The sequence below is a fragment of the Acomys minous genome (assembly GCF_964271855.1).
Source record: "Acomys minous genome assembly, chromosome: 5".
NCBI lineage: Eukaryota > Metazoa > Chordata > Mammalia > Rodentia > Muridae > Acomys > Acomys minous.
The window spans coordinates 83,829,832-83,854,923 of NC_140494.1; the positions used below are offsets into that span (position 1 = coordinate 83,829,832).

The 25,092-nt window shown below is 50.4% G+C and overlaps 1 protein-coding gene across 9 annotated transcripts in view; it reads left to right on the top strand.

Moving 5' to 3' along the window:
* Positions 1-14,587, top strand: part of PDE4A (phosphodiesterase 4A) — a 47,476-nt gene extending 32,889 nt beyond the window's left edge. For all 9 annotated transcript variants that reach the window (XM_084783170.1, XM_084783168.1, XM_084783169.1 and 6 more), the window contains 9 exons: positions 320-413; positions 3,946-4,142; positions 5,826-5,924; positions 6,022-6,186; positions 7,228-7,327; positions 7,888-8,042; positions 8,151-8,273; positions 9,542-9,724; positions 12,010-14,587. In XM_084783170.1, the coding sequence (XP_084639296.1) occupies positions 320-413; positions 3,946-4,142; positions 5,826-5,924; positions 6,022-6,186; positions 7,228-7,327; positions 7,888-8,042; positions 8,151-8,273; positions 9,542-9,724; positions 12,010-12,657 (1,764 nt within the window). In that variant the 3' untranslated portion in view covers positions 12,658-14,587. The remainder of the gene's footprint in view (positions 1-319; positions 414-3,945; positions 4,143-5,825; positions 5,925-6,021; positions 6,187-7,227; positions 7,328-7,887; positions 8,043-8,150; positions 8,274-9,541; positions 9,725-12,009) is intronic.
* The last annotated feature ends 10,505 nt before the right edge of the window (positions 14,588-25,092 follow it).

Here is a 25,092-nt window from a genome sequence, read left to right on the forward strand (position 1 = left end):
TCTCCTGGTGTGCTATTGGCTCCGTGGTCAGCAGGAGCCCCTCCCTTCCACAGGTGCTCCTCTAACGGCTCTTGGGAGCGGGGGTCGTGTTCTTCAACTGGGAATTCCCTCCCAAGTTAGGAGAGTCCGTCCCCCGACTCCAGAGCCAACAAGACAGGAAAAGCCCATTGCACCCCTCAAGCAGCCTAATTGGGGGCTCTGAGTGGAGAAATTGTGGGGCCTTCAGGAATTAGCTGGGAAGGGCTCCCACATGAGCGTGTCCACATGCACCCCACAATGGTCCCCCATCACCCATTTTTTCTTGGCTCCTTCTCCTCAGTTCAAAAGGATGCTGAACCGTGAACTCACACACCTGTCGGAAATGAGCAGGTCAGGAAACCAGGTCTCAGAGTACATTTCCACAACATTCCTGGGTGAGTGCAAGGCAGCAAGTGGGATGGGGGTGGGGGTGGGCATTGGGTCAAGGGTCATGGGGTCCCTCATTCATGATTTCCCTCTCAAACTTAGTGATCCACCCAAGTTCTGTTGAGCCCATGTTTTAAAATATCCCAGGCTGGGGAGATGGCTCTGTCATTAAAGTGTGAGGACTTGAGTTCGGATCTTGAACCCATGGAAAAGGCCAGGTACCACATATACACCTATAACCCAAGCTCTGAGTAGAAGACACTGGTCAGGCCCAGATGATGTAGCCAAATCTATGAGCCCCAGGTTCAATGAGAAACACTGCCCTAAGCAAGGTAGAGTGGCAGTGGGGGTGCGCGCCTTTAATCCCAGCACTGGGAAGCAGAGGCAGGAGGATCTGCCTGTAAAGTTAAGGCCAGCTTGGTCTACAGAGCAGGTTCCAGGACAAAAGAATAAAAGAAACCAAGGTGGACAATGTTGGACAACCACACTGGAGGCTGATCTCTGGCCTCCGTGTACATGAGCACACACATAAAATAAAATACTAATATAAGAGCCGGGCATGGTGTCGCATGCCTTTAATCCCAGCACTTGGGAGGCAGAGGCAGGTGGATCGCTGTGAGTTGGAGGCCAGCCTGATATACAAAGCAAGTCCAGGACAGCCAAGGCTACACAGAGAGACCCTGTCTTGGAAAAAACAAAACAAAGAAACAAAAACTAATATAAGGCCAAAATCTCCTTAGAAATTCAAACAGAATTCTCACTTATTTTTCATTATTTATTTACTTATTGAACCAGGTTTTGGTGTGTAGTTCTGGCTGGCCTGGAACTAGATATGTAGACTAGGTTCAAATAGAATTTTTGTGGGGCGAGGTAAGGGGGGGCGGGTGGTGGTTTTTTTGTTTTGTTTCTAGACAGGGTTTCTCTGTGTAATAGCCCTGGCTGTCCTGGACTTGATTTGTAGACCAGGCTAGGCTCAAAGTCACAGAGCTCCACCTGCCTCTGCCTCCCGAGTGCTGGGATTACAGATGTGTGTCACTGCATCCAGCTCGATAAAATTCTTTTTTTTTTTTAAAGATTTATTTATTTATTATTATGTATACAGTGCTCTGCCTGCATGTAACACCTGCAGATCAGAAGAGGTGTCAGATCACATTATGATGGTTGTGAACTGCCATTGATTGCTGGGAATTGAACTCAGGACCTCTAGAAGAGCAGTCAGTGCTCTTAACCTTTGAGCCATCTCTCTAGCCCCCTCAGATAGAATTCTCAAACTTTGAAAAGCCTCCAAGCAGTGCCCAGGAAGATAGGCAGTGGGAAGAGCTCTGACTGGCATGCACAAAGCCAGCATATTATAAACCCACCCTGAGCCGGGCATGGTGGCACACATCTGTAATCCCAGCACTCAGGAAGCAGAGGCAGGCAGATCACTGTGAGTTCGAGGCCAGCCTGGTCTACAATGTGAGTCCAGGACAGCCAACATAACACAGAAAAACCCTGTCTCGATAAAACTAAAAAATAAACCCACCCTGGTGGTGCAGACCTGTCATCCCAGCACTCTGGGGAAGCAGAGGAAGAAGTTCAAGGTCAGAGTTTGCTGTACAGCTGATAGAAAGTCATCTGGGCCAAAAAAGACCTTGTCTCAACTAAACCATACACATAACACTCATATAGTAAGGCAAAGAGCAGGGTGTGATGGCATGCACATGTGCACACACACCTATAATCCTAGTGCTCAAGATGTTAAGAATTGTAAATTTAAGGACAACCTGGGCTACATAGTGAGATGTTATCTCAAGAAACCAAAATATAATAACACCACTCACACTCACCTTTAATCGGGAGCAGAGACAGGAAGATCTGTATGTTCAAAGCCAACATGGCCCATAAAGCAAGTTCCAGGCCAGCCATGGGTAGACAGGCAGAGCCTGTCTCAAAACAAACAAAAACAAGTGGAAGTTGAAGACTGATGCCCAAGATTACCCTCTGACCTCTACATCAGTGCGGTGGCACCCATGTGCTATCACATGAACATACATACACACAAATAAATACATTTTAAAATTAATAAAAGAGAGCCAGTGTGGCGGTGACTGCCATTCATCGTGACACTCAGGAGACTAAGGCAGGTAGATCTCAGAGTTCCACAGCCACAGTGGTTCTCTGTCTTCAAAACAAAACAAACCAGAACAACAGACCAGATCAGCTCTGAGTTCGAGGCCAGCCTGGTGGTCACAGAGTGAGTTCAAGGACAGCCAAGGGCTGCATAAAGAAACCCTGTCTCGCCAAGCGGTGGTGGCGCACGCCTTTAATCCCAGCACTTGGGGGGCAGAGGCAGGCGGATTGCTGTAAGTTCGAGGCCAGCTTGGTCTAGAAAGTGAGTCTAGGACAGTCAAGGCTACACAGAGAAACCCTGTCTCCAAAAACCAAAGAAGAAGAAGAAGAGGAGGAGGAGGAGGAGGAGGAGGAGGAGGAGGAGGAGGAGAAGAAGAAGAAGAAGAAGAGAAGAAGAAATAGCTGCCGCCTATCTCAGCCAGGCATCATGGTGGTGGTGGCACATGCCTTTAATCTCAGCATTCTGGAGGCCAGTCTAGGGCGTTCACACAAAGAAACCCTGTCTTGGGGTGGGGATGAGGGGAAGGAAAGGAAGAGGAGGAGAAGGAGGAGGAGGAGGAGGAGGAGGAGGAAAGCTGGGGTGGTAGAACACACCTATAAATTCCCAGGACTCAGGTTGAGTAGACTACATGAGATCCTGGGTCAAAAACTGTTTGGAGATTGTGAGATGCAGAGTTTTGAGCCTCCCTCCAATAGCGAAGATGTGGTAGTCTCAGAGTTCTGAGGGTGCAACCTGTGGGAAGGTTGCATGCAAATTAGGTCCCACCCTTTCCCCCCCACCCCCCTGGCTCTCAGAAGCCTTTGAAAGCTCAAGAAGAGTTTTGGGGCTGGTCCCCAGGCTGACTGGTGCCAAGGGGAAGGGGATCATGGACCCAGAGACCCCTACCCGAGATCCCTCCCCCCACCACTAACCTTGGCCATCATAGGAGTGTCTTCAATGGCCAAGAAGATCCCCTGGCAGCCGGGTGTGGTGGTGCACGCCTTTAATCCCAGCAGAGGCAGGCCAATCTCTGTGAGTTCGAGGCCAGCCTGGTCTACAAAGCAAGTCCAGCACAGCCAAGGCTACACAGAGAGTCCCTGTCTCCAAAAACCAAAAGAAGATTCCCCTGGCTATCCAGGGTGGGCAGCAGCTCACTCTCGGGGCTCCGCCCCACCTCCTCATGTCTCATACCATGTTGTGGCCCAAACTGGGCAACCAGTCTAAGGGTTCTCCATAGTCCAGGGACATCTCTAGGACCCCACACACACACACCAGCCCACCACCTCCCAGAAAGTTTCTTACTTGGGTCCTGGTTTCCAGCCTCAGAAAAGAGACTAGCATTTTCCTCTGAAGGATGGCCTCATATCAAGTGAGGCATCTCAGGACACCACCGGGGACTGAGGGATGTGGGGGAACCTCCTTGAGAGCACGTCTCATGCCTCTTACAGACAAGCAGAATGACGTGGAAATCCCCCCACCCACACCGCGACAGAGGGCCTTCCAGCAGCCCACGCCACCGGCGGTGCGACAGTCCCAGCCCATGTCTCAGATCACAGGCCTGAAAAAGCTGGTGCACACCGGAAGCCTGAACACCAGTATCCCACGATTTGGAGTCAAGACAGAGCAAGAGGACCTCTTAGCACAAGTAGGTGTGGGGAGGCGGGGGTTACTCAGCAGGGACAGTGTTGTCTGGTGGGCGACCAGCACAGGGCTGGAGCTTTGGGCCCCATCTGACGCAGATTCCCAGGATGCAGAGCCTGCCTTTACACAGTCATTCATCTGACACGCTTTGAGCAGCCTCAATTGGTGTTATTAACCGAGTACCCGGTGTGTAGTGTATTTCGAGGAGACCAGTATTCCTGCCCCCACCCCAACACAGCTGAGGCCTCATGAGCAGGTCAGCTTAAAGAAGTCTGACCTAGGTCTGGGACGCAGCCTGGCTTGGTTCCCAGCTCGTGAGCCAAAGGACGCTAGAGAAGTCACTCGCCCACTGAGCTCAAGCACCGGATAGATAACAGGGCTTGAGACACTGCAGCCAAGGGCTGGACGTGTAGCTCAGCTGGTAGAGCGCTTACCCAGCCTGTTTAAGGTCCTAGAGTCCCTCCCAGCACTGCATAAACCAAGTGTGGTGGCACATGCCTGGGAGCCTAGCACTGTGGAGGTAGAAGCAGGAGGATTCAGGGTCATCCTCCGCAACGCAGTGAGTTCAAGGCCAGCACGTACTACAGGAGACTCCCGCCCCCACTCTCCCTGCCCCCCCCTCTTATGTATGCAGTGTTCTGCCTGCATGTACACCTTCATGCCAGAAGAAGGCATCAGATCACATTATAGATGGTTGTGAGCCACAATGTGGTTGCTGGGAACTGAACTCAGGACCTCCAGAGGAGCAGTCAGTGTTCTTAACCTCTGAGCCATCTCTCCAGCCCGAGACTCTTTCTCAAAGATAGGGTGGGACCGGCGATTGATTGCTCAACGTTTATTAAAGTACAGTCTGAACCCACATCCCCAGTGTTGGGTAAGTGAAGACAGGACAGGATGATCCCCTAGGCTCACAGAGCAGCTGGCATAGCCAAACCTCTGAGCTCCCAGTCCATTAAAAATGCTGTCTCTCGGGGCAGTGGTGGCGCACGCCTTTAATCCCAGCACTTGGGAGGCAGAGTCAGGTGGATCTCCATGAGTTCAAGGCCAACCTGGTCTACAAAGTGAGTCCCGGACAGCCAAGGCAACACAGAGAAACCCTGTCTTGGAAAAAAACAAAAACAAAAAAAGGCTCAAAAAATGAGGTGCCTGTGGCCAACAAGCACTCACCCACCAAGCCTGATGACCTGAGTTCAATCCCCAGGACCCACGTACTAGGAAGAGAGAAGCAATTCCCACTAGGTGTCCTCCAACCCCACATGTGAATCACACATACCTACACGTGAGGAGCTTGAGAGATGCCTCACCCATCAGGAGTGCTTGCTGCTCTTCCAGGCCTTCTGCCCTCCTCAGGCACCTTACACACAAATGACCCACACAGAGCTACACAGAACACTGTTTCATGTGGGGCTGGAGAGATGGCTCAGAGTTTAAGAGCACTGGCTGTTGTTTCAAAGGTCCTGAATTCAGTTCCCAGCAACCACATCTACAATGGTATCTGATGCTGTCTTCTGTCCTACAGGCATACATGCAAATAGAGCACTCATATACATAAAATACGTAAATAAATAGGCACTGATGCATTTGTTCACATTTTGTGAGCAGTAACGAGGCCCAAAGTCCTAGGAAGTGGCCTCCATGTCCCTGGGCCTTGCACGGCTCCCTGACCTCTCACCTCCATCACCACCAGGAACTGGAGAACTTGAGCAAATGGGGCCTGAATATCTTCTGTGTGTCAGAGTACGCTGGAGGCCGCTCACTCAGCTGCATCATGTATACGATATTCCAGGTGATGGGGGGAAGCTGGGAGCTGGCTGGGACCCAGGGGCTGGGACAGGGTACCAGGGGGCCAGCAGGGCTCACTGCCCTGCCCCATTGGCTCCCAGGAGCGAGACCTGCTGAAGAAGTTCCGCATCCCTGTGGACACGATGATGACTTACATGCTGACCCTGGAGGACCACTACCACGCCGACGTGGCCTACCACAACAGCCTGCATGCAGCCGATGTGCTGCAGTCCACGCATGTGCTGCTGGCCACGCCCGCCCTTGATGTGAGTGCCTGCCACCTCCCCTGTCACTGTCCCTTCCCTTCCCATTTGTCCCTCTGATCTTGTCTCTAATCCTGTCTTTTTGTTGTTGTTGTATATTATCTTTTGTGTGTGTTGGGGGTGGGGGGGTACATAAATGTGGATGTCAGAGGACAACTTTTGGATGACTTTTCTTTTTACCATGTAAGTCCAAGCATCTGACTCTGGGTGACAGGCTTGGTGACGAGTTGCTTTACCCAGTGAGCTATCTTGCTAGTGTCTGCCTTGTTCTATTAGTGTGTACGTGTAAGGGGGCAGGGGCATGTGAGTGTGAGCCACGGGGCATGGGTGGAGGGCAGAGGGCACCCCTGTGCGTTAGTTCTTCTCTTGCGCCTTGTTAGAAGACAGGGTGTCGGTGGTTGCTGCTGCATATGCCAGGCTAGCTGACCTAAGAGCTTCTGGGGCATGCCCTGTCTCTGACTCCCATTGCATTGTGGGAACAGTGGGATTATAGATGCAGACTGAGACTTTTTTTTAACATGAGTTCTGTGACTCAAACTTACATGGCAAGTGCTTTGGCCACTGAGCCACCTCTGCAGCGTAACCTTTTGTGTTTTGAGATGGTCTCACTATGTGGAACTCACTATGGAGACCAGTCTGGTTGCTAAGGCTGGTGGACCATAGATAGCCACCTGCCTCTGCCTCCCGAGTGCTGGGATTAAAGGTGTGCGACACCACCGCCCGGCCCTGTCACCTTGCTTCTTAAAATAGGATCTTTCAGTGGTGTGGACTACTGAGTAGGAAAGACTGGCTGGCCAGGGAACCCCAGGAGTCTACCTCTGTCCCCCAGTGCTGGAATTGCAAGAGCACCCCATCAGGCCTGGCTTTTTTATGTGGGGTCCAGGCTTGAGGCTCGGGGCCTCATGCTTGTATAGCAAGCCCTGCACTGGTTCAGCCACCAAGCCCAGATGATCTTCTCGGATCTTTCTGGAATCCCATCTTCCTCCTCCCCCCTGTGTCTGTGCTCTGCCCCGACTCTCCCCTCACCTCTTCTCCCTGCCCCAGGCCGTGTTCACAGACCTGGAGATTCTTGCTGCCCTCTTTGCTGCCGCCATCCACGATGTGGACCACCCTGGCGTCTCCAACCAGTTCCTAATCAACACCAGTGAGTGGCTTTCCAGGGCGGAAGACAGGCTCAGGATGTGGCCATCTAGCCTAGGAGCAGCCCCTTGCTGAATGGAAGTGGAGCTGGCCCACCAGACTGAGCTGAGAGACTGGAGCCTAGTCTACCTGGAGCTGGGGCCGGTGGGGGATTAAGCTGGAGCCAGTTGTGCTGTGCAGACTGGACCACATGGGGAGTGGCTAGCAAGGCTAGCTTTGGAGCTTAATATACTGATGGGAGCCAGCCTGCTTGAGGGCCTGGCTTCTGGGCATGAAATTGAACCAACTGAACTAAGGGGTGGAGACAACCAGCTGAGGGCGGGGCTTGTGAGGATGGGACTGGCCTGCTAGGCTAAGGGTGAGGCCCGCCAGAGGAGATGCAGAAACAGTCTAGGCTGGGCAAAACCAGCCTGAGGGCGGGGCCTATGGTGATGCGCTCCTGGACCGGTGTGGCAGGGGGCTGAGGCTGGTCAGACTGAGGGCAGAGGCCCCTGGAGACTGGGTGTGCACGGGGGCGGGGCGTGGTCCCCAGGGTCGCCTCCCCTGACCTCAGTCCTGCCGCAGATTCGGAGCTGGCCTTGATGTACAACGATGAGTCTGTGCTTGAGAACCACCACCTGGCTGTGGGCTTCAAGCTGCTGCAAGAAGAGAACTGCGACATCTTCCAGAACCTCACCAAGCGGCAGCGACAGAGCCTGCGCAAGATGGTCATCGACATGGTGGGCGGGGCCGGGCTGTGGGCGGGGCCGGGCGGGCCTTGAGGGCCCTCCAGTTCTGTAGATGCCCGGCAAGCTTTCGCCACCTGAGTTGATATACCTTGTCTTCAGGTGCTGGCCACAGACATGTCCAAGCACATGACCCTCCTGGCTGATCTGAAAACTATGGTGGAGACCAAAAAAGTGACCAGCTCTGGAGTACTCTTGTTGGACAACTACGCCGACCGTATTCAGGTGCCCCAGATCCCCAGACCCTGGCTGTCCACAGACCCTGCCTCCTGAATGGCTCCTCTTGCCCTCTTCCGTGTTTGTTTGTTTGTTTTGTGGCTTTTTGTTATTGTTGTTTGTTTTTTTGTTTTCTAAGGCAAGGTTTCTCTGTGTAGCCTTGGCTGTCCTGGACTTGCATTGTAGACCAGGCTGGTCTCTGCCTGCCTCGCCCTCTCAAATTCTGGGATTAAAGGTGTGCGCCACCACACCGACTCCTCCTAGTTTGTTTTGTTTTGTATTTGTCTGCCCTTTCCGATCTTTTCCAACCCATGTCCCTCTTTTCCTCTCTTTGTCATATTCCCTTTTCCATCTTTCTCAACTCCTTCCATTTCTCCTCCCCCCGGTCTACCCATCCAGCTTCCCTCACCACATACTCCATCTTGCCCCATCCTTTTCCCACCGCTCTCCGTTTCCCTCACACACACTTCTCGCCTCTACTTCCACCTTCATTCTGTTTCGCATGCCCAGCAAATGCGCACGCACGCACGCACGCACGCACGTTGGAGTTAAGAAAACCTCAGCCCTAGTGATTGTCTGTAATCCCAGCATTCCAAAAGCAGAGACAGCCGAATATGGTGATGCAGGCGGGCGGATTGATGTGAGTTGGAGGCCAGCCTGGTCTACAAAGTGAGTCCAGGACAGCCAAGGTTAAACAGTGAGACCCTGTCTGGAAAAAACAAAAAAAGCAGCCAGGGCTACACAAAGAGACCCTGTCTTGAAAAAACAAAAGCAGAGACAGGAGGATAACCAACCACAAGTCTGAAACCATCTGGGACTCAATTTGGAGACCATTTTTAAAAAAGCAAAATTAGGGGCTGGAGAGATGGCCCAGAGGTTGAGGACTGACTGCTCTTCTAGAGGTCCTGAGTTCAATTCCCAGCAATCACGTGGTGGCTCACAACATCTAGAATGAGATCTGGCGCCCTCTTCTGGCCTGCAGGTGTACATGAAGACACAAATTTGTATACATAATAAATCTTTTTTTTTTTAAGGCAAAAAATTTAAAACCCTAAAAACTAAACCTGAATGTGATATAAAACCTGTAATCCCAGCACTTGGAAGATGGGGACAGGATCAAAGTTCAAGGTCATCCTTAGCTACATAGCAAGTTCAAGGCCAACCTGGGCTATAAGAGACCCTGTCTCATTAAAAAAACAGAGAGACAGAGAAGACAGCCAGAGGCCCCACAGACAGATTCATGCTGGCCTCTGACGGTCCCTCCCTGTGCTTGCTAGGTCCTCAGGAACATGGTGCATTGCGCAGACCTCAGCAACCCCACCAAGCCCCTGGAGCTGTACCGACAGTGGACTGACCGCATCATGGCCGAGTTCTTCCAGCAGGGCGACCGGGAACGGGAACGTGGAATGGAGATCAGCCCTATGTGTGACAAGCACACAGCCTCTGTGGAGAAGTCTCAGGTACAGGCGCAGGGCCTCAGGCCCGAGCCAGCTCTGTGGCACGGCAAGCTCGTGTGTGTCGTTTCTGTCTGTGGACATGGCATGATCATCTGAGGCACGTCACTCCTTTCTAAGGCTCATCACCACCGATCTTCCACTCTTTTGCACCTAGAGTAACATCAGCCTGATTGTAACCCTTTGTGTGTTGGGTGGGTGGCTTTCATTTGTTTTGTTTTGTTTTACATTTGAGCCTTAGATTTGCTGTAGCCAAGGGTGAATTTGATTCTCTGATCTTCGTCAGCACCACCGATTTGTGGTGCTGGGAATGAAGGCCAAGGCTTCATGCGGGATAAACAAGTATGCCCTACTAACTGAGCCTCAGCCCCAGTTCCCCTCTGGGGTTTTGTGGTTTTGGCTTTTGTTTTATTTTGTTTTCTCGAGACAGTATTTAATTATGCTTTCTTCAGATCTCATTCACAAATTGTGATAGTAGTCTTATTTTTGCAAGTGGGATTGACAATACAATTTTTTTTTAAAAAGCCCCAAGCCAGGTGGTGGTGGAAGTGGTGGCATTCAGCACTCAGGAGGAGGCAGAGGCAGAGGCAGGCCTGGTCTCTGTGAGTTCGAGGCCAGCCTGGTCTACAGAGTGAGTCCCAGGACAGCCAGTGCTGTTAAACAGACAAACCCTGCCTCAAAAAATAAAACAAAACAAAACATAAAAATAAAAAAAAAGATGGGTGTGGTGGCGGCGCACACCTTTAATTCTAGCACTGAGCAGAGGCAGACAGGATCTTTGTGAGTTCGAAGCCAGCCTGGTCTACAGAGTCCAAGCCAGCCAGGGATATAAGAGAAACCCTGTCTCAGGGGGGAAAATTCCTGTCTGTGGGTCAAGAAGATGGCTTAGCAGATAAAGGTGCTTGAGAGAAATTATTCCACAAGATTGGCCTCTGACATTTATGCCGGTGTCCCCCAAAATAAATTAAAAAATTTTTGAAACAGGCTTTCTCCGTGTAGACCTGGCTGTCCTGGACTCATTCTGTAGACCAGGCTGGCCTCGAACTCAGAGATCCGCCTCCTCTGCCTCCCGAGTGCTGGGACTAAAGTCGTGTGCCGCCACTGCCTGGCAATTAATTAAATTTATTATTAAACATGTTTCTGAAATTTTTGTTTTTTAAGTTTTAATCTATGGCTCACTGTATATCCCTGGCTAGCCTGGAGCTCATTGTGTAGACCAGGCTGGCCTGGAAACTCAGAGATCTGCCTGCCTCAGTTCCCAGTACTGAGGTTAAAGGCCAAGTGTGCAGGTGCACGCCTTTAGTCCCAGCACTCAGGAAGCAGGTCTTCCAGAGGACCTGGGTGTGATTGCCAGCAACCACATGGTTGCTTTAGTTCCAGGAGCCCAACTCTCTCATTTGTCCTCCTTGGACACCCAAGGAGGCGTGAGGCACCCACATGGTATACATACAGGCAGGTAGAGCGCACACACACACACACACACACACACACACACACACACAATTAAATGAAATACATTGGGTAGTGGTGGCACACACCTTTAATCCCAGCACTGGGAAGGCAAAAGCAGGCAGGTCTCTTGAGTTCGAGTCCATCCTGGTCAACAGAGCAAGTTCCAGGACAGCCAAGGCTACACACAGAGAAACCCTGTTTCAGAGAGACAGCAATAGGCAGCCAGGCTTGGTGGCAGACATCTTTAATCTCAGAGAGACAGAGGCAGGTCAATCACTGTGAGTTCCATGCCGACCTGATCTTCAAAGCCAGTCCAGGACAGCCAAGGCAAGAGCAGGCAAGATCCCTGGGATTGCATGGCCAGCCTGGTGTAGATAGTGAGTTCTGGGCTAGCCATGGGCTACACACCAGTTGATACATATGGAACTATTTTTAACGTGTTTGAGTGTTTTGCCTACATGTGTGTATGCTCACCATGTGTGTGCAGGGCCTGCAGAGGCCAGAAGAGAGCATCAGATCTCTTGGAACTGGAGTAACATGGGTTTGAGCCATCATGTGGGTGAACCCCAATTCCCTACAAGAACTAGTGTAGGTGTGGTGGCACACAGCTTTAATCTCAGCACTCAAGGAGGCAGAGGCAGAGGCAGGTGGATCTCTGTGAGTTCAAGACCAGCCTGGTCTACAAAGCAAGTCCAGGACAGCCAAGGCTAACACTGAGAGACCTTGTCTCGAAAAACCAAACCAAAGAAGTTTTTGCTTGTTTGTTCTTTGTTTGTTTTATTGAGTAGATCCTGCTAGCTCCGTGAAGCACTTGCTGAGACCCCATTCCTTTTCCCTAGGTGGGCTTCATTGACTACATTGTCCACCCGTTGTGGGAGACATGGGCAGATCTTGTCCACCCTGATGCCCAAGATATCCTGGACACATTGGAAGACAACCGGGATTGGTATCACAGTGCCATCCGGCAGAGCCCTTCCCCACCCCTGGAGGAGGAGCCGGGAGGGCTTGGGCATCCGGCCCCACCTGACAAATTCCAATTTGAGCTCACCTTAGAGGAGGAGGAGGAGGAGGAGGAGGATTCACTGGAGGTTCCAGGATTGCCTCCAGCCGAGGAAACCCTCCTGGCTCCTGATGGCACCACAGGTCAAGCTACAGAACAGTCCGTGGTCAAAGGCCGGAACACTGCGGTGCTAGAGGGCGAGGAGGCCGTGAAACAGGAGCCAGTCTCAGCTTGTGGTGCTCCTAGGGAGGCTGTGGGCTGTTCCTTCAGCCATGAAACCCCCATTCTGCCTGACTTGAGGACCCTGTCCCCCTCAGAGGAGGCCCGGGGCCTCCTGGGCCTCCCCTCCACGGCAGCAGAGGTGGAGGCCCCCAGAGATCATCTGGCTGCCACGAGGGCTTGTTGTGCCTGCTCTGGGACACCGGGGGACAATTCTGCCATCATCTCTGCTCCAGACAGGTGGGGGTTAGGTGGAGACCCTGCCTGATCCCCGTTCTCTTCTCCCTTGGGTCCTCCCGTCCCCCCATGCTCTCCACTCACCACAGACCACCTCAACGACTCCTGGCCCTCCTGAGAAAAAAGGAAACAGAAAAGTGTTTTTTTTTTTCTATTTTCTTTTTTTCTTTTAACCCTTTGTCCCCTGCCCTTACCCATGGGGCCTTTTTGTTGAGGTGGGGTATGGGGAGCCAGGAACTGAAGTCCCCAAAAAAAAGGGATTTTATTTTTTGAATTTTAATTGTAACGTTTTTTTAGAAAAAGAACAAAAAGGAAAAAAAAAAGAATGAAACACAGCAACTGTAGATGCACTCCCCCTCCCCAGTCCTGGGTCCCCCCTCTTTTCCACTTCACCCCGCCCTTCATGTCAACCTCAAGGCCAAGGCGCCATCTTCCTGCCTCTCTTGAGACTCAAGCGGAGGTGTGGCACTGCCTTTCGGGCTGTTCTTCTGGGCTTCAGAGGGAAGCTAGAACCTGATTGGGAATATAGAGAGCCACAGGAGGGGCTGGTTCATAGCAGGGACCCCTCTCCCTGGCTCACTGTCCCCTCCCACAAAGTCTTCCGTCTCTTTTTTTTTTTTTTTTTTTTTTTTTGGTACAATTCTGGCCACATGAATGAAGAGGTGGTCAGAAGAGCTGTTACTTTAAGATCCAGGGACTCGTGGTTTCACACACACACACACGCACACACACACACACACACACACACACACACACACACACACACCCGCCACCAGCCTCAGCCTGGGGTCTCGGGATGCCATCTTCCTGGTCCACTTTGAGTCACTTTGCATTCTCTCCGTTGGAGGAAGGGGGCTCTGTTCCATGCGCACAAACACATCCTCCTTCCAGCTGCTTCTTCCTCTTGTTTCTGCCTTAAAGATTCCTGTGGCCATAGGTGACGTCTCCGTGGTTCCCGCCTGCTCCCTGGGCGGGCAGCAGCCCAGCCTCCAGCCCCCTCTGCCAGCATAGACAACTCCTTTCCCAGCACCCACCCAACTACGCTGTCAGACTGTCACTGCCCCCACAGCACACCGACTCATTGCCCTGGGAGGAAGCAATAATGGTGTGTACCACATCCTCCCATCCTGGGCAGCCCTTTCCTCCCCATCCCCACCATCCCCGACTGTCCCCCACCCCAACACACACACCCCACCACCACCAGCCACAGGCAGGTCCCTAAGCAATACAGATAGAGCAAGGCCATTTTCTCCAAGCCATGGGGGTGAGGGGACTTTTAAAAAGGAATGACCCCCATTTCCCCCCCACCCCTGCCACACAGAACCAATCTGCAGCAGGGCAGTGGGGGTGGAGGGGGGCTGTCATTCCTTGCCTGCCCTGTTCATCTCTGTACACGGTACTGTAGCCCTACCCCAGTTCCTCCCCGGCTCATCCATCTGTCGGCCCCACTAACCCGCTCCCCCCAACCTACGAGCTTACAGGGTTTTTGTTTATTTGTTTATTAAGCAAGAATAGTTTCTGTCCTAGCTGGTGATTGAGAGCAGGCCTCCTTCCTTCCCATGTGCGGGCTTTTTGTACATACTGTAAGGATGGCGTATAACTTATTCTATTGAGACAGAATGGGAGGATGAACTTGCCTTTCCCTGGTCGACCCCAGGGAGCTGTACCATATATTCCCTGGATGGAGGGGAGGACATGCTGCCAGTTCATGGGAAATTGTCATTAACTGAGGAGGGACAAGGGCTGGGCATGCTCCCTTCTCCAGAAGCCGAGGGTGGGGGTTAGGAGAATTGACCAGACCCCTGGACTCAGTCAGGGCTCCTTCCCGCTGGGTGGGTGCAGGACCCTGTGAGCTGCCTACTTGTTGTCGACATTGACAGTTGATCGATTGGTCTGTGGATTGACAATCAGTCCTTCAATCTTGTTCCTAATTAAAGTGAGGCTCTCACCGATGCTTCCGGCGCATGGCTGACACGGCTTCATTCATTTGTTTCCTTGGGTTGGTTTTGGGGTTTGTTTGTTTAGGTTATTTTGGTTGTTTTGTTCTTTTTGTTTGTCGAGACAGGGTTTCTCTGTGTAGCCTTGGCTCTCTTGGACTCACTTTGTAGACCACGCTGGCCCCAAACTCACAGTGATCCGCCTGCCTCTGCCTCCTGAGTGCTGGGATTAAAGGCGTGCGCCACTACTCCCAGTTTAGGTTTATTTCTTTATGTTAAATTTTTTTTTTTTATTTTTTTTATTTTTTTTTTTTTTATTTTTTTTTTTTTTGGTTTTTCGAGACAGGGTCTCTCTGTAGCCTTGGCTGTCCTGGACTCACTTTGTCGACCAGGCTGGCCTCGAAAAATTTTTTTTTTTTAATTTGGGGGTTGGGCACATATCAAGGGCAACTTTTGAGATTCAGGTCCCTTTTACCACGTTAATCCAGTGAATCAGAGTCACCTGTCCATTTTCTCTGAAACCTGGGTCTCATGTAGCCCATGCTGGCCTCAGCTTGCTACGTTACGTAGCTGAGGCTGGCCCGGAAACTCTGAGATTGCCGAAGTGTGCCACCGTGCCTCATTGATACATGGCCTCACTCTGTAGCATATTTGACTTGAGGTCTGGTATGTAGCTGCCTTTTTCCGCTCCTGATTCAAGGCCTTTTGTTGAGAACGGTCGTGAATGCAGCAGCATCCTGCCCAAGTGCTAGGATGATAGGCCTGTGCCCCCATGTCAGTTCATGCAGGGCTGGGATGGTCTCCAGGACTTCCTACATGCGTGGGAAGCCTTCCGCTCACCCCAGCCCTAAGTTTCCATACTCCGTAAGTAATCCTTACACACTTTTTTATTTTTTGAGACAGGGTTTCTCTGTAGCCTTAGCTGTCCTGGAACTCTCTTTGTAGACCAGGCTGGCCTGAACTCACAGAGATCCTCCTGCCTCTGCCTCCCCAGTGCTGGGATTAAAGGCATGCGCCATCACACTTGACTTTTTTTTTAATGACTACCGTGTAAGTAATGGGGGACACGCATCATGCTATAGCAAGTGTTTTGAAGCCAGAGGACAGTTTTGCAGTGAGTTCTCTCCTTTCGTGGGTTCTGGGGATGGACACAAGTTGGCTTATGAGGCAAGCCCCTCACCTGAATACCCATCTCACCAACACAGGGAAAGTTGGTTTTTTTTGTTTTGTTTTGTTTTTGTTTTTAATCTCTTTTTGTCTTGTTTTGAGATAGGATCTTTCTACATCTCTCTGGCTCACTTGGGAAACTATGTAGACCAGGCTCCCCTCAAACTCAGAGACCCAGCTTAATCTCTCTCTTTTTTTAAAATTAATTTATTTATTTTATAATTTGCCTTAGTGTGAAGATGTTAGATCCCTTGGAACTGGAGTTACAGTCACTTGTGAGCTGCCATGTGGGTGCTAGGACTTGAACCCAGGTTCTTTGGAAGAGCAGACAGTGCTCTTAACCACTGAACCATCTCTCCAGTATTTTTTTTTTAAAGATTTATTTACAGTATTTATTATGTACAGCATTCTGCCTGCATGTACACCTGCACACCAGAAGGGGGCACTGGATCTCATTACAGATGGTTATGAGCCACCATGTGGTTGCTGGGAGTTGAACTCAGGACCTTTGGAAGAGCAAGCAGTGCTCTTAACCTCTGAGCCATCTCTCCAGTCCTTCTTTCTTTCTTTCTTTCTTTTTTAAAGATGTATTTGTTGTTACTTATACAATATCCTGCCTGCATGTGTGCCTGCCCACCAGAAGAGGGCACCATATCTCATTACAGATGGTTGTGAGGCACCATGTGGTGGTTTCTGGGAAGAGTAGACAGTGCTCTTAACCTCTGAGCCATCTCTCCAGCCCAATCTCTCCAACCCTTTATCTATCTCTTTTTGTTTGTTTGTTTGTTTTTTGTTGTTTGAGACAGGGTTTCTCTGTGTAGCCTTGGCTGTCCTGAACCAACTTTGTAGACCAGGCTGGCCTCAAACTCACAGAGATCTGCTTGCCTCTGCCTCCTGAGTGCTGGGATTACAGGTGTGCACCAGCACAGCCCTTAATCTTTTTAAAAATACTTTCTATGTGTGTAATTGTTTTCTAAAGGTGTATTTAGTTATTTTATTTCCTTTTTTTTGTTTTTGTTTTTGTTTATTTGGTTGTTTTTGTTTTTTTGAGACCAGGCTTCTCTGTGTAACAGCCCTGGCTATCCTAGACTCACTTTGTAGACCAGGCTGTCCCTGGCCTAACTGATAGAGGTCTTCCTGCCTCTGCCTCCTGAGTGCTGGGATTAAAGGCATGCACCACTGTGTTTGCTAGGTTTATTATTTTTATTTGTATGTGCTTGGCTGGTTACTTGCATGAATGTCTGCGCATCATGAGAATGCAGTGCCGGGCTGGAGATATGGCTCAGAGGTTAAAGACCCTGGATGTTCTTCCAAAGGTCCTGAGTTCAAGTCCCAACAACCACATGGGAATCTATAATGAGATCTGGTGCCCTCTTCTATGCAAGCAGAAAATTGTATACATATCTTAAAAAAAAAAAGACAATGCAGTGACAAGGAAGCCCAGAAGAGGGCGTCGAATCCTCTGGAATTAGAGTAACAGTTTGAGCTGCATGTGGGTGCTCAGAACTGAACCCAGTTCCTCTGCAGGAACTGTAAATTTTTGTTGTAGTAGTTGTTGATTGTTGGTTTTTTGAGACAGGGTTTCTCTGTGTAGCCTTGGCTGTCCACCTGCCTCTGCCTCCTGAGTGCTGGGATTAAAGGCATGCACTACCACTGCCCCGCCTTTTTTAAGGTTTTTAAGACAGAGTTTTTCTGTGGAACAGCCCTGGCTATTCTAGACTCACTTTGTAAACCAGGCTGGCCTTGAACTCAGAGATCCACCTGTCCTGCCTCCCCGAGTGCCGGAATTACAAGTGTGTGCCACTGCGCCTGGCTTGATTTGGTTCTTTTTGTTTGCTTGTTTGTTTGTTTGTTTGTCTTTTCAAGACAGGATTTCTCTGTGTAATAGCTCTGACTGTCCTGGAACTCTCTTTGTAAACCAGGCTGGTTTTGAACTCACAGAGATTCCCTGCCTTAATTTTGATTCTTTTTAAGAAGGTTTCCACACCAGGTGTGGTGGCGCACGGCTTTAATCCCAGCACTCGGAAGGCAGAGGCAGGTGGATCTTTGTGAGTTCGAGGCCAGCCTGGTCTACAAAGTGCGTCCAAGACAGCCAAGGCTACACACAGAGAAACCCTGTCTCAAAAAAAAAAAAAAAAAAAAAAAAAAAAAAAAAACCAACGGTTTTCACATTACATTTATTTAGTGTGGGGGTGTGAGGTGACTAAGGATGTGTACATGCCATGGCACACAAAGAGGTCAGAAAACACCTTTCAGGATTTGGTTTTCTCCTTCCTCCATGTGAACCCTGGAATAGAATCCAGGCCATCAGGCTTGGCAGCAAGGGCCTTCACCTGCTGAGCCATTTGCTGACTCCTGGATATTAGGTTCTGTGGGTGTCCAGAGACCCCTCCCCCACCGACATATTACATTCTAAAGCAAATTTCCAAGTCTGACTAAAGATGTAGGGCATCTTGGAGGGGCCTGGCGATGGCTAAGTGGATAGAGGGGCTTGCTGCCAAGTCTGACAGCCTGAGCTCCATGCCCAGGGCTTATGGAGGAGGGAGATGACTCCCACACTTTGTCCGCTGACCTCCACTTTTGTTTTCTGGCACAAATGTGCCACATGCAAACATAATAAATAATTGTGGTGAGTATTTTTTGTTATTTTTGAGACGGAGTCTCAGTATGTATCCCTGGCTGGTCTGGAGCTCACAGAGATCTCCAGTGCTGGGATTAAAGTGGGCCACCATGCCTGGCTGGATTTTTTTTTTTCTTTTTCTTGAGACAAGGTTTCTCTGTGTAGTCTTGGATGTCCTGGACTCAATTTGTAGACCAGGCTGGCCTTGAACTCAGAGATCCACCTGTCTCTGTTTCCTCAAATGCTGGCATTACTGGCATTTGCCACTGCACCCCTAGCTTTTTTTTTTTTCCTTTCCTAAAATAAAAAAGAAAAGGCTTGCTGAGCGTGGTGGCACACGCCTTTAATCCCAGCACTTGGGAGACAGAGGCAGGCTCTGTGACTTCGAGGCCAGCCTGGTCTACAAAGGGAATCCAGGACAGCCAACACTAGACATAGAAACCCTGTCTCAAAAACCAAAACAAAAACCAAAAAAAGAAAAAGAAAAAGAAAAGGCTTATAGTATAAATTGTCTGAGTCTGAAGAGAAGTCTCCAGAAGGGGTTAAGAAGACTTGCTGCTTTTGCCAAGGACCCAGGCTCCCAGCACCCACAGGGTGGCTCCCAAGAGTGTGTAACTTCAGATTACAACAGTTACAATGTACTCCAGCCTGGAACTTCAGAGCATTCGGCTCCCCCTTCTGTCCTCCCTGGGCGCTGCACACACATGATGCACAAATACACACTCACATGACACATAAAAATAAATCTTTTTAAAAAATAGTTATTACAAAGACTAAAGAGCTGGCTCAGCAATTGAGAGCACTGGCTGTTCTTCCAGGGGACCCAGGTTCAATTCCCAGCATCCTCATGGCAGCTCACATCTGTCTTATGACTCTGGTTCCTAGGATCTGACACACTCACAGACATACATGCAGACAAAGTACCAATGTACATAAAATAAGAAACCCTAGCTTGGCGTGGTAGCACACACCTTTAATCCCAGCACTTGGGAGACAGAGGCAGGCAGATCATTGTGAGTTCAAGGCCAGCCTGGTTCACAAAGTGAGTTTAGGACAGCCAAGGCTACACAGAGAAACTCTGTCTCAAAAAAAAAAAAAAAAACAAAATAAATAAATAAACACTAATTTTTAAAAAAGAATATACAGAATTCCTTGACATCCAGTGGTCATGAAACTGGTCAACCTCGGAGCTCCACTGTAAGCTGCATAGTACATTAATCACAGCAGACTTCTGGCTTCAAGAAGGCGTCTGGCCTGAGCCTAAGGGAAGGGTTACACAGCTGGGTGCTGATGGCACACTCCTTTAATCCTAACACTCAGGAGGCACAGGCAGGCAGATCTCTGAGCTTGAGGCCAGCCTGGGCTACAAAGTGAGTTCCAGAACATCCAGGGTCACACAGAGACACTCTGTGATGTCTCTGACTTTCAGTTGTCCCATCTATGAAACAGGAAGGTGGGGCCATAGCTGCGAGGTAGAGTACGCTTTTCCCATGTTGAGACCTAACAGCATACCAAATATATATAAAGGCATCGTCAAGATTTAGGGGTGCCCTAGGACCCTGTAGAATCTTTGTGTGTCCCCCACACCTCAGTGGAACTGGGAATCCCTGGCTGGCCTAGAGCTTAGCATAGAGTAGGTTCCCTGAAAGTCATAGAAACCCCGACAACGGTCTCTCCAGTGCTGGCTTGAGATGTCATTTGCTGTGCCTGGCATCTCCCTCCCTTTTTGCTGGTTTTTTTTTTCTTTGCTTTGTCTTTTTGTTTTTGTTTTACACTCACATGTAGTGCAGCCTGGCTTTAAATTTGATGTGTAATGGAGGCTGGCCTTGAACTCGCTGTCTCTTTTTTAGGGTTTCTCTATGTTATCTTGGCTGTCCTGAACTCGCTTTATAGACCAGGCTGCCTCTGACTCCCGAGTGCTGGGATTACAGACGTTCACCACCACGGCCCAGCTAGGCTCATTTTTTTGTTTTGTTTTGTTTTGTTTTTTGTTTGTTGAGGCAGGGTTTCTCTGTGTAGCCCTGGCTGTCCTGAACTCACTTTGTAGACCAGGCTGGCTTCAAACTCACAGAAATCCACCTGTCTCTGCCTCTGCAGTGCTAGGACTAAAGGTCTGTGCCAACACGCCTAGTGACCTTGAACTTGAACTCTTGATCCTCTTGCCTCCTCAGCGATGGGATGGCGGGCATTCTACCCTACTCCCCTCTTTGTGCATTTCCTTTCTGTGAGGTTACCCTGTGGCCAGTGACTCCTGGACTACACTGGATGGTTCTGGAATCAAAGGACACATTCAGGACAGGTGTTAGAGAGGACAGACCACCTGACTGATCGTGCCAAGAGCAGTTCGCAGGAGACAGCTGTCCCAGAGGATGAGGGAACCCAGAGGATGAGCTTGAAACCCAGGTGGAAAAGCAAAACTGAAAAAAAAAATAGAAGTTTCCAGACTATCTTGAACTTTATGCCAGAAGCAAAGAGAAGACCAGACATTGTCCCAGGGGATCTGGCAGGGCTGGCAGGGCTGAGGAAAGTCACTAGGCTGGAGGTCAAGAGGCCACAAGTAATTCTAGGCTGTAGGGGGACCTAGAGGGTGCACCGGTGCCCAGACTGTTTCCTCAAGTGCAAAAGGGTCGATGGGCTATTAACACGTTGGGCGTTAGAGCCCAAGCCAAGTGACAGTTCCCTGTGTCGCTGAGCTGAATTGCACTTCAGTGTCCACCAAACCCAGAAGGGAGCTTCAGACTCTGAAACTGGGGTTACAGATGATTTAAAGTCACCATGCGGGTGCTGGATCCTCTATAAGAGTAGCCAGTGCTCTTAACAGCATCACTATGGCTCTGGCCTGTGTGTGTGTGTGTGTGTGTGTGTGTGTGTGTGTGTGTGTGAGAGAGAGAGAGAGAGAGAGAGAGAGAGAGAGAGAGAGAGAGAGAGAGAGAGAGAGAGAGAGAAACAGTTCTCTCCTTTCACCATGTGTGAGTCCCTGGGACAAAATTAAGGTCATTAGGTTGTGGACAAGGGCCTTCACCTGTTAAGCCATATTAAGTGTCCTGTTTGGGGTTGATTAAGAAGGCCTCACCAGGCATGCTGGTGCATACCTTTACACCCAGCACTAGGAAGACAAAGGCAGGCAGATCGTTGTGAGTTCGAAGTCAGTCTTGTCACTGTAGAAATACTGTCTCAAAAAACTAAAATGGCAATGCATAGGGTCTCTCACAGCCCAGGCCGTCCTGGAACTCTATATGTAGCCGAGGATGCCCTCGAACACATGAGCCTGTTTCCACTTCCTAAATGCTTATGCCATAACACAGGCTTAAACAAAACTTAAATCTGAACCAGTTAATTTATTTACATTATTAACAGTATTATTCCGGGTCCCAGAACAAACAAGGAGCCCGAACTGGGCGCACTGGCCCTCGCGCGCCCCCTAGTGGATACCTGCAAAACTACACGAAGGTCAGGAAGTGGCGCAGGTGCAGACCATCTGAGAGGCGGAGCCAGGACTGGGAGACCGTTCCGAGCTGTTATTGGCTGAGGTCGCTGTCAGTTGAGAAAATAACCATTCAGAGTTCTGGCCGCTCATCTTCTGGGCTCTGTCGTCTTTAGTCCCCCTAATGACCTTGCTTTCACTTTGATCTTAAATAGGACCCTCACGTGGTTTTCCTTGAGAGTACCCTGGCGTCAGTCCTAATTTAGAGAACACCTAGTTTATCCTTCTGGGTTTTTTTTTCTTTCTTTTTGTTTTTCGAGGCAGGGTTTCTCTTGTAGTTCTGGCTGACCTGGACTCGCTTTGTAGACCAGGCTCGCCTCAAACTCAGATCCACCTGCTTCTGCCTCCCGAGTGCTGGGATTAAAGGCGTGCGCCACCACGCCCGGGCAGAGTTTCATGTAGCACAGGCTGGCCACGAACTCTCATATTGTTTTGCCTGGCCTTAAACTCCTGACCTCCCGTTTCCACCTCCTGGGATGAGAGGCATTCACCACCGCCCACCCCGTCACCTAACACTGTGACCAGCTCGGGTGATCCCACCGTGCTTTCCGCTCCCTTAGGGAAAGCTTGACCGGCTTCTTCAGAAAACCATCACCTCGGAGGAGCTTTGAAGTCCTTCCTCAGAGAACCCTAGAATCAGTCACCTCACCACAAGGCTCCTCACACTGTTCTCTACTTCCCACAGAGGAGATCCTGCATTGGTCCCCATTTTCTCAGGATTTCCCCACATCACCTTCCCACACTCAAAACATCCCCTATCTACTCCCCCACCCCTGGTCCCCCAGGTAAGGTTTCACCCTTGCTGTCCGGGTTCTCACTCTGTAGACCAGGATGGCCTCAGGAATCCACCTGTCTCTGGCTCCTGAGTGCTGGGACTAAAGGTGTGTGTGTGTGTGTGGTTTTGCTTGTTTTTGTTTTATAATTTTTTGCTTTCTCTGACGGCTTTCAATTGAAGGGAGCTTTTTGGTGACATCATGAACAAAAGAAAGCCCAAAGCTCCTTTTCCCTCCCCTAAATTGAAAAGAAAAGGCAAGACTCAGATCACCCCTTAAAATTGAGGGGGAGAGCCGGGCGTGGTGGCACACGCCTTTAATCCCAGCACTCAAGAGGCAGAGGCAGGTGGATCGCTGTGAGTTCGAGGCCAGCCTGGTCTACAAAGCGAGTCCAGGACAGCCAAGGCTACACAGAGAAACCCTGTCACGAAAAAACAAAATTGAGAGGGGGAGTGTTCAACTGGCAGAGTGCTCCCTTATCAGACACAAAGCCCTGAGCTCTGTCTGCAGCACTGTGGGGAACTGTCACGTCCCCTCAGCACTCTGGCAGGGGAAGCAGATGATTAGGGTTTCAGTCTCACCCTCTTGTATGCATAGTGAGCTGGGGGCCAGCTTGGGATACACGGGACAGTACCAGAGGTAGAAGAGAGCAATGGACCCCCAGGAACTAGTGTTACAAACGTTTGCGAGCTGCCATGTAGGTGCTGCTAAGCAACCGCCAGACTGTGCTGGTGTTGGTGCTGGTGTTCTCAGCACAGAACGCGGTCTCTGCATTCTAAGGGTATTTTGGGCGGGGGTGGGGGTGGGGGTGGGGCAGGCTGTGATCCTGAAGTATGTCATGCCAGCAGGAAGCACACTTGCAAAGATGCCACCCTGAAGACATGCGATCTGTTCTGAGTCCCAAGGCACCTGGTGACACCAGAAGGACCTAGAAAGATCCTGTCCTGATGTAACGATGAGGGGTTGGAGGGGAGCTGGGGGGGAAGAAAGAACTTGGAAGCAGGCGCGGTGGCACACTCCTGTCATCCCAGCAGACCTTGGGAGTTTGAAGCCAGCCTGGTCTACAAAGCAAGTCCAGGACAGCCCAGGCTGTCTCAGAAAACTAATAATAATAATAATAATAATTAATAATAATAATAATAATAATAGAAATTGGAGTGATGTCTTAGAAGTGAAGCTATCACCCCCTTGTGGTAAAACCCCCCAATGAGGAGCTGGAGGCATGGCTCAGTAGTGGAACCCCCCCCCCAGTGAGGAGCTGGAGGCATGGCTCAGTAGTGGAAACCCCCCCCCAGTGAGGAGCTGGAGGCATGGCTCAGTAGTGGAACCCCCCCCAGTGAGGAGCTGGAGGCATGGCTCAGTAGTGGAACCCCCCCCCCCAGTGAGGAGCTGGAGGCATGGCTCAGTAGTGGAACCCCCCCCAGTGAGGAGCTGGAGGCATGGCTCAGTAGTGGAACCCCGTAGTAAGGGGTTAGGGATATGGCTGGGCAGTAGTGTGCTTATACTGCACCTATGAGAGCACAAGACTTTGAGTTTTATCTCCAGCATAATAAGAGGGAAAAGACAGACAGACAGACAGAGAAGAAAAGCCATCGGAACTTGTTAATCATCTAGTCTTGGCTTCCCCCCTCTCCTGTACGTGCCTACCCACACGGACTGAACCTGAATCACCATTACCTCTCCCCTGGATTATAGCCAACACCTTTCACTTTTTGCCTTGGACACCCTAATGCTTGCCCATCCCCAGCCAGGTCTGTTGACCTAAGGTGCCAGCCCCATGAACTTTGAGACTTAAGTTTGACCCCATCCACCTGCCCCTCCCACGCTGGCTGATGAATGTATTATTTATGGCCCTGCTGGGGTTGAGCCTGGGGCTCTGTGTAAACTCAACCCACATTGTATCTTGGAGTGCTGTCCCCTGCCCCAGCTGCTTGCAATCCTTCCCTGATGTGTACATTGGGGTTTGTTGTTGAATTTTTAAGACAGGGTCTCTCTGTGTAGTCCTGGCTGTGTTGGACTCACTTTGTAGATCAGGCTGGCCTTGAACTCACAGTGATCCACCTGCCTCTGCCTCCCAAGTGCTGGGATTAAAGGTGTGCACCGCCATAGCCCAGCCCATACCTGGCTTTTTCTCACTTTTGCATATACATGCACACGTGGTGTGCGTGCAGACGTACATAGATGTTTGTAAGCGTGTTTGGGTGCTTTTCCGTGAGTCCTGAGTTGGACATTCTGGGCTATTTGCATCCCTCCACGCCTTATCTTCCCAGGCAGGGCTTCCGGGATCCAGCTAGTGGAGCTGGTGGGCTCGCACTTGGCATTTCCCATCTCTGGCCAATGTGGGCAGTGATAATGGGCACCAACTGGGTGCAGGGGAACCAATGTGAGACTGTCCCCTGCTCCCTCCTGCAGCAGGGCCTTTTTCCACCGAGTTACCTCCTCAGGCCCTAGTTTTGTCATTGTTTTGCTTTTAAAAATGAGGTCT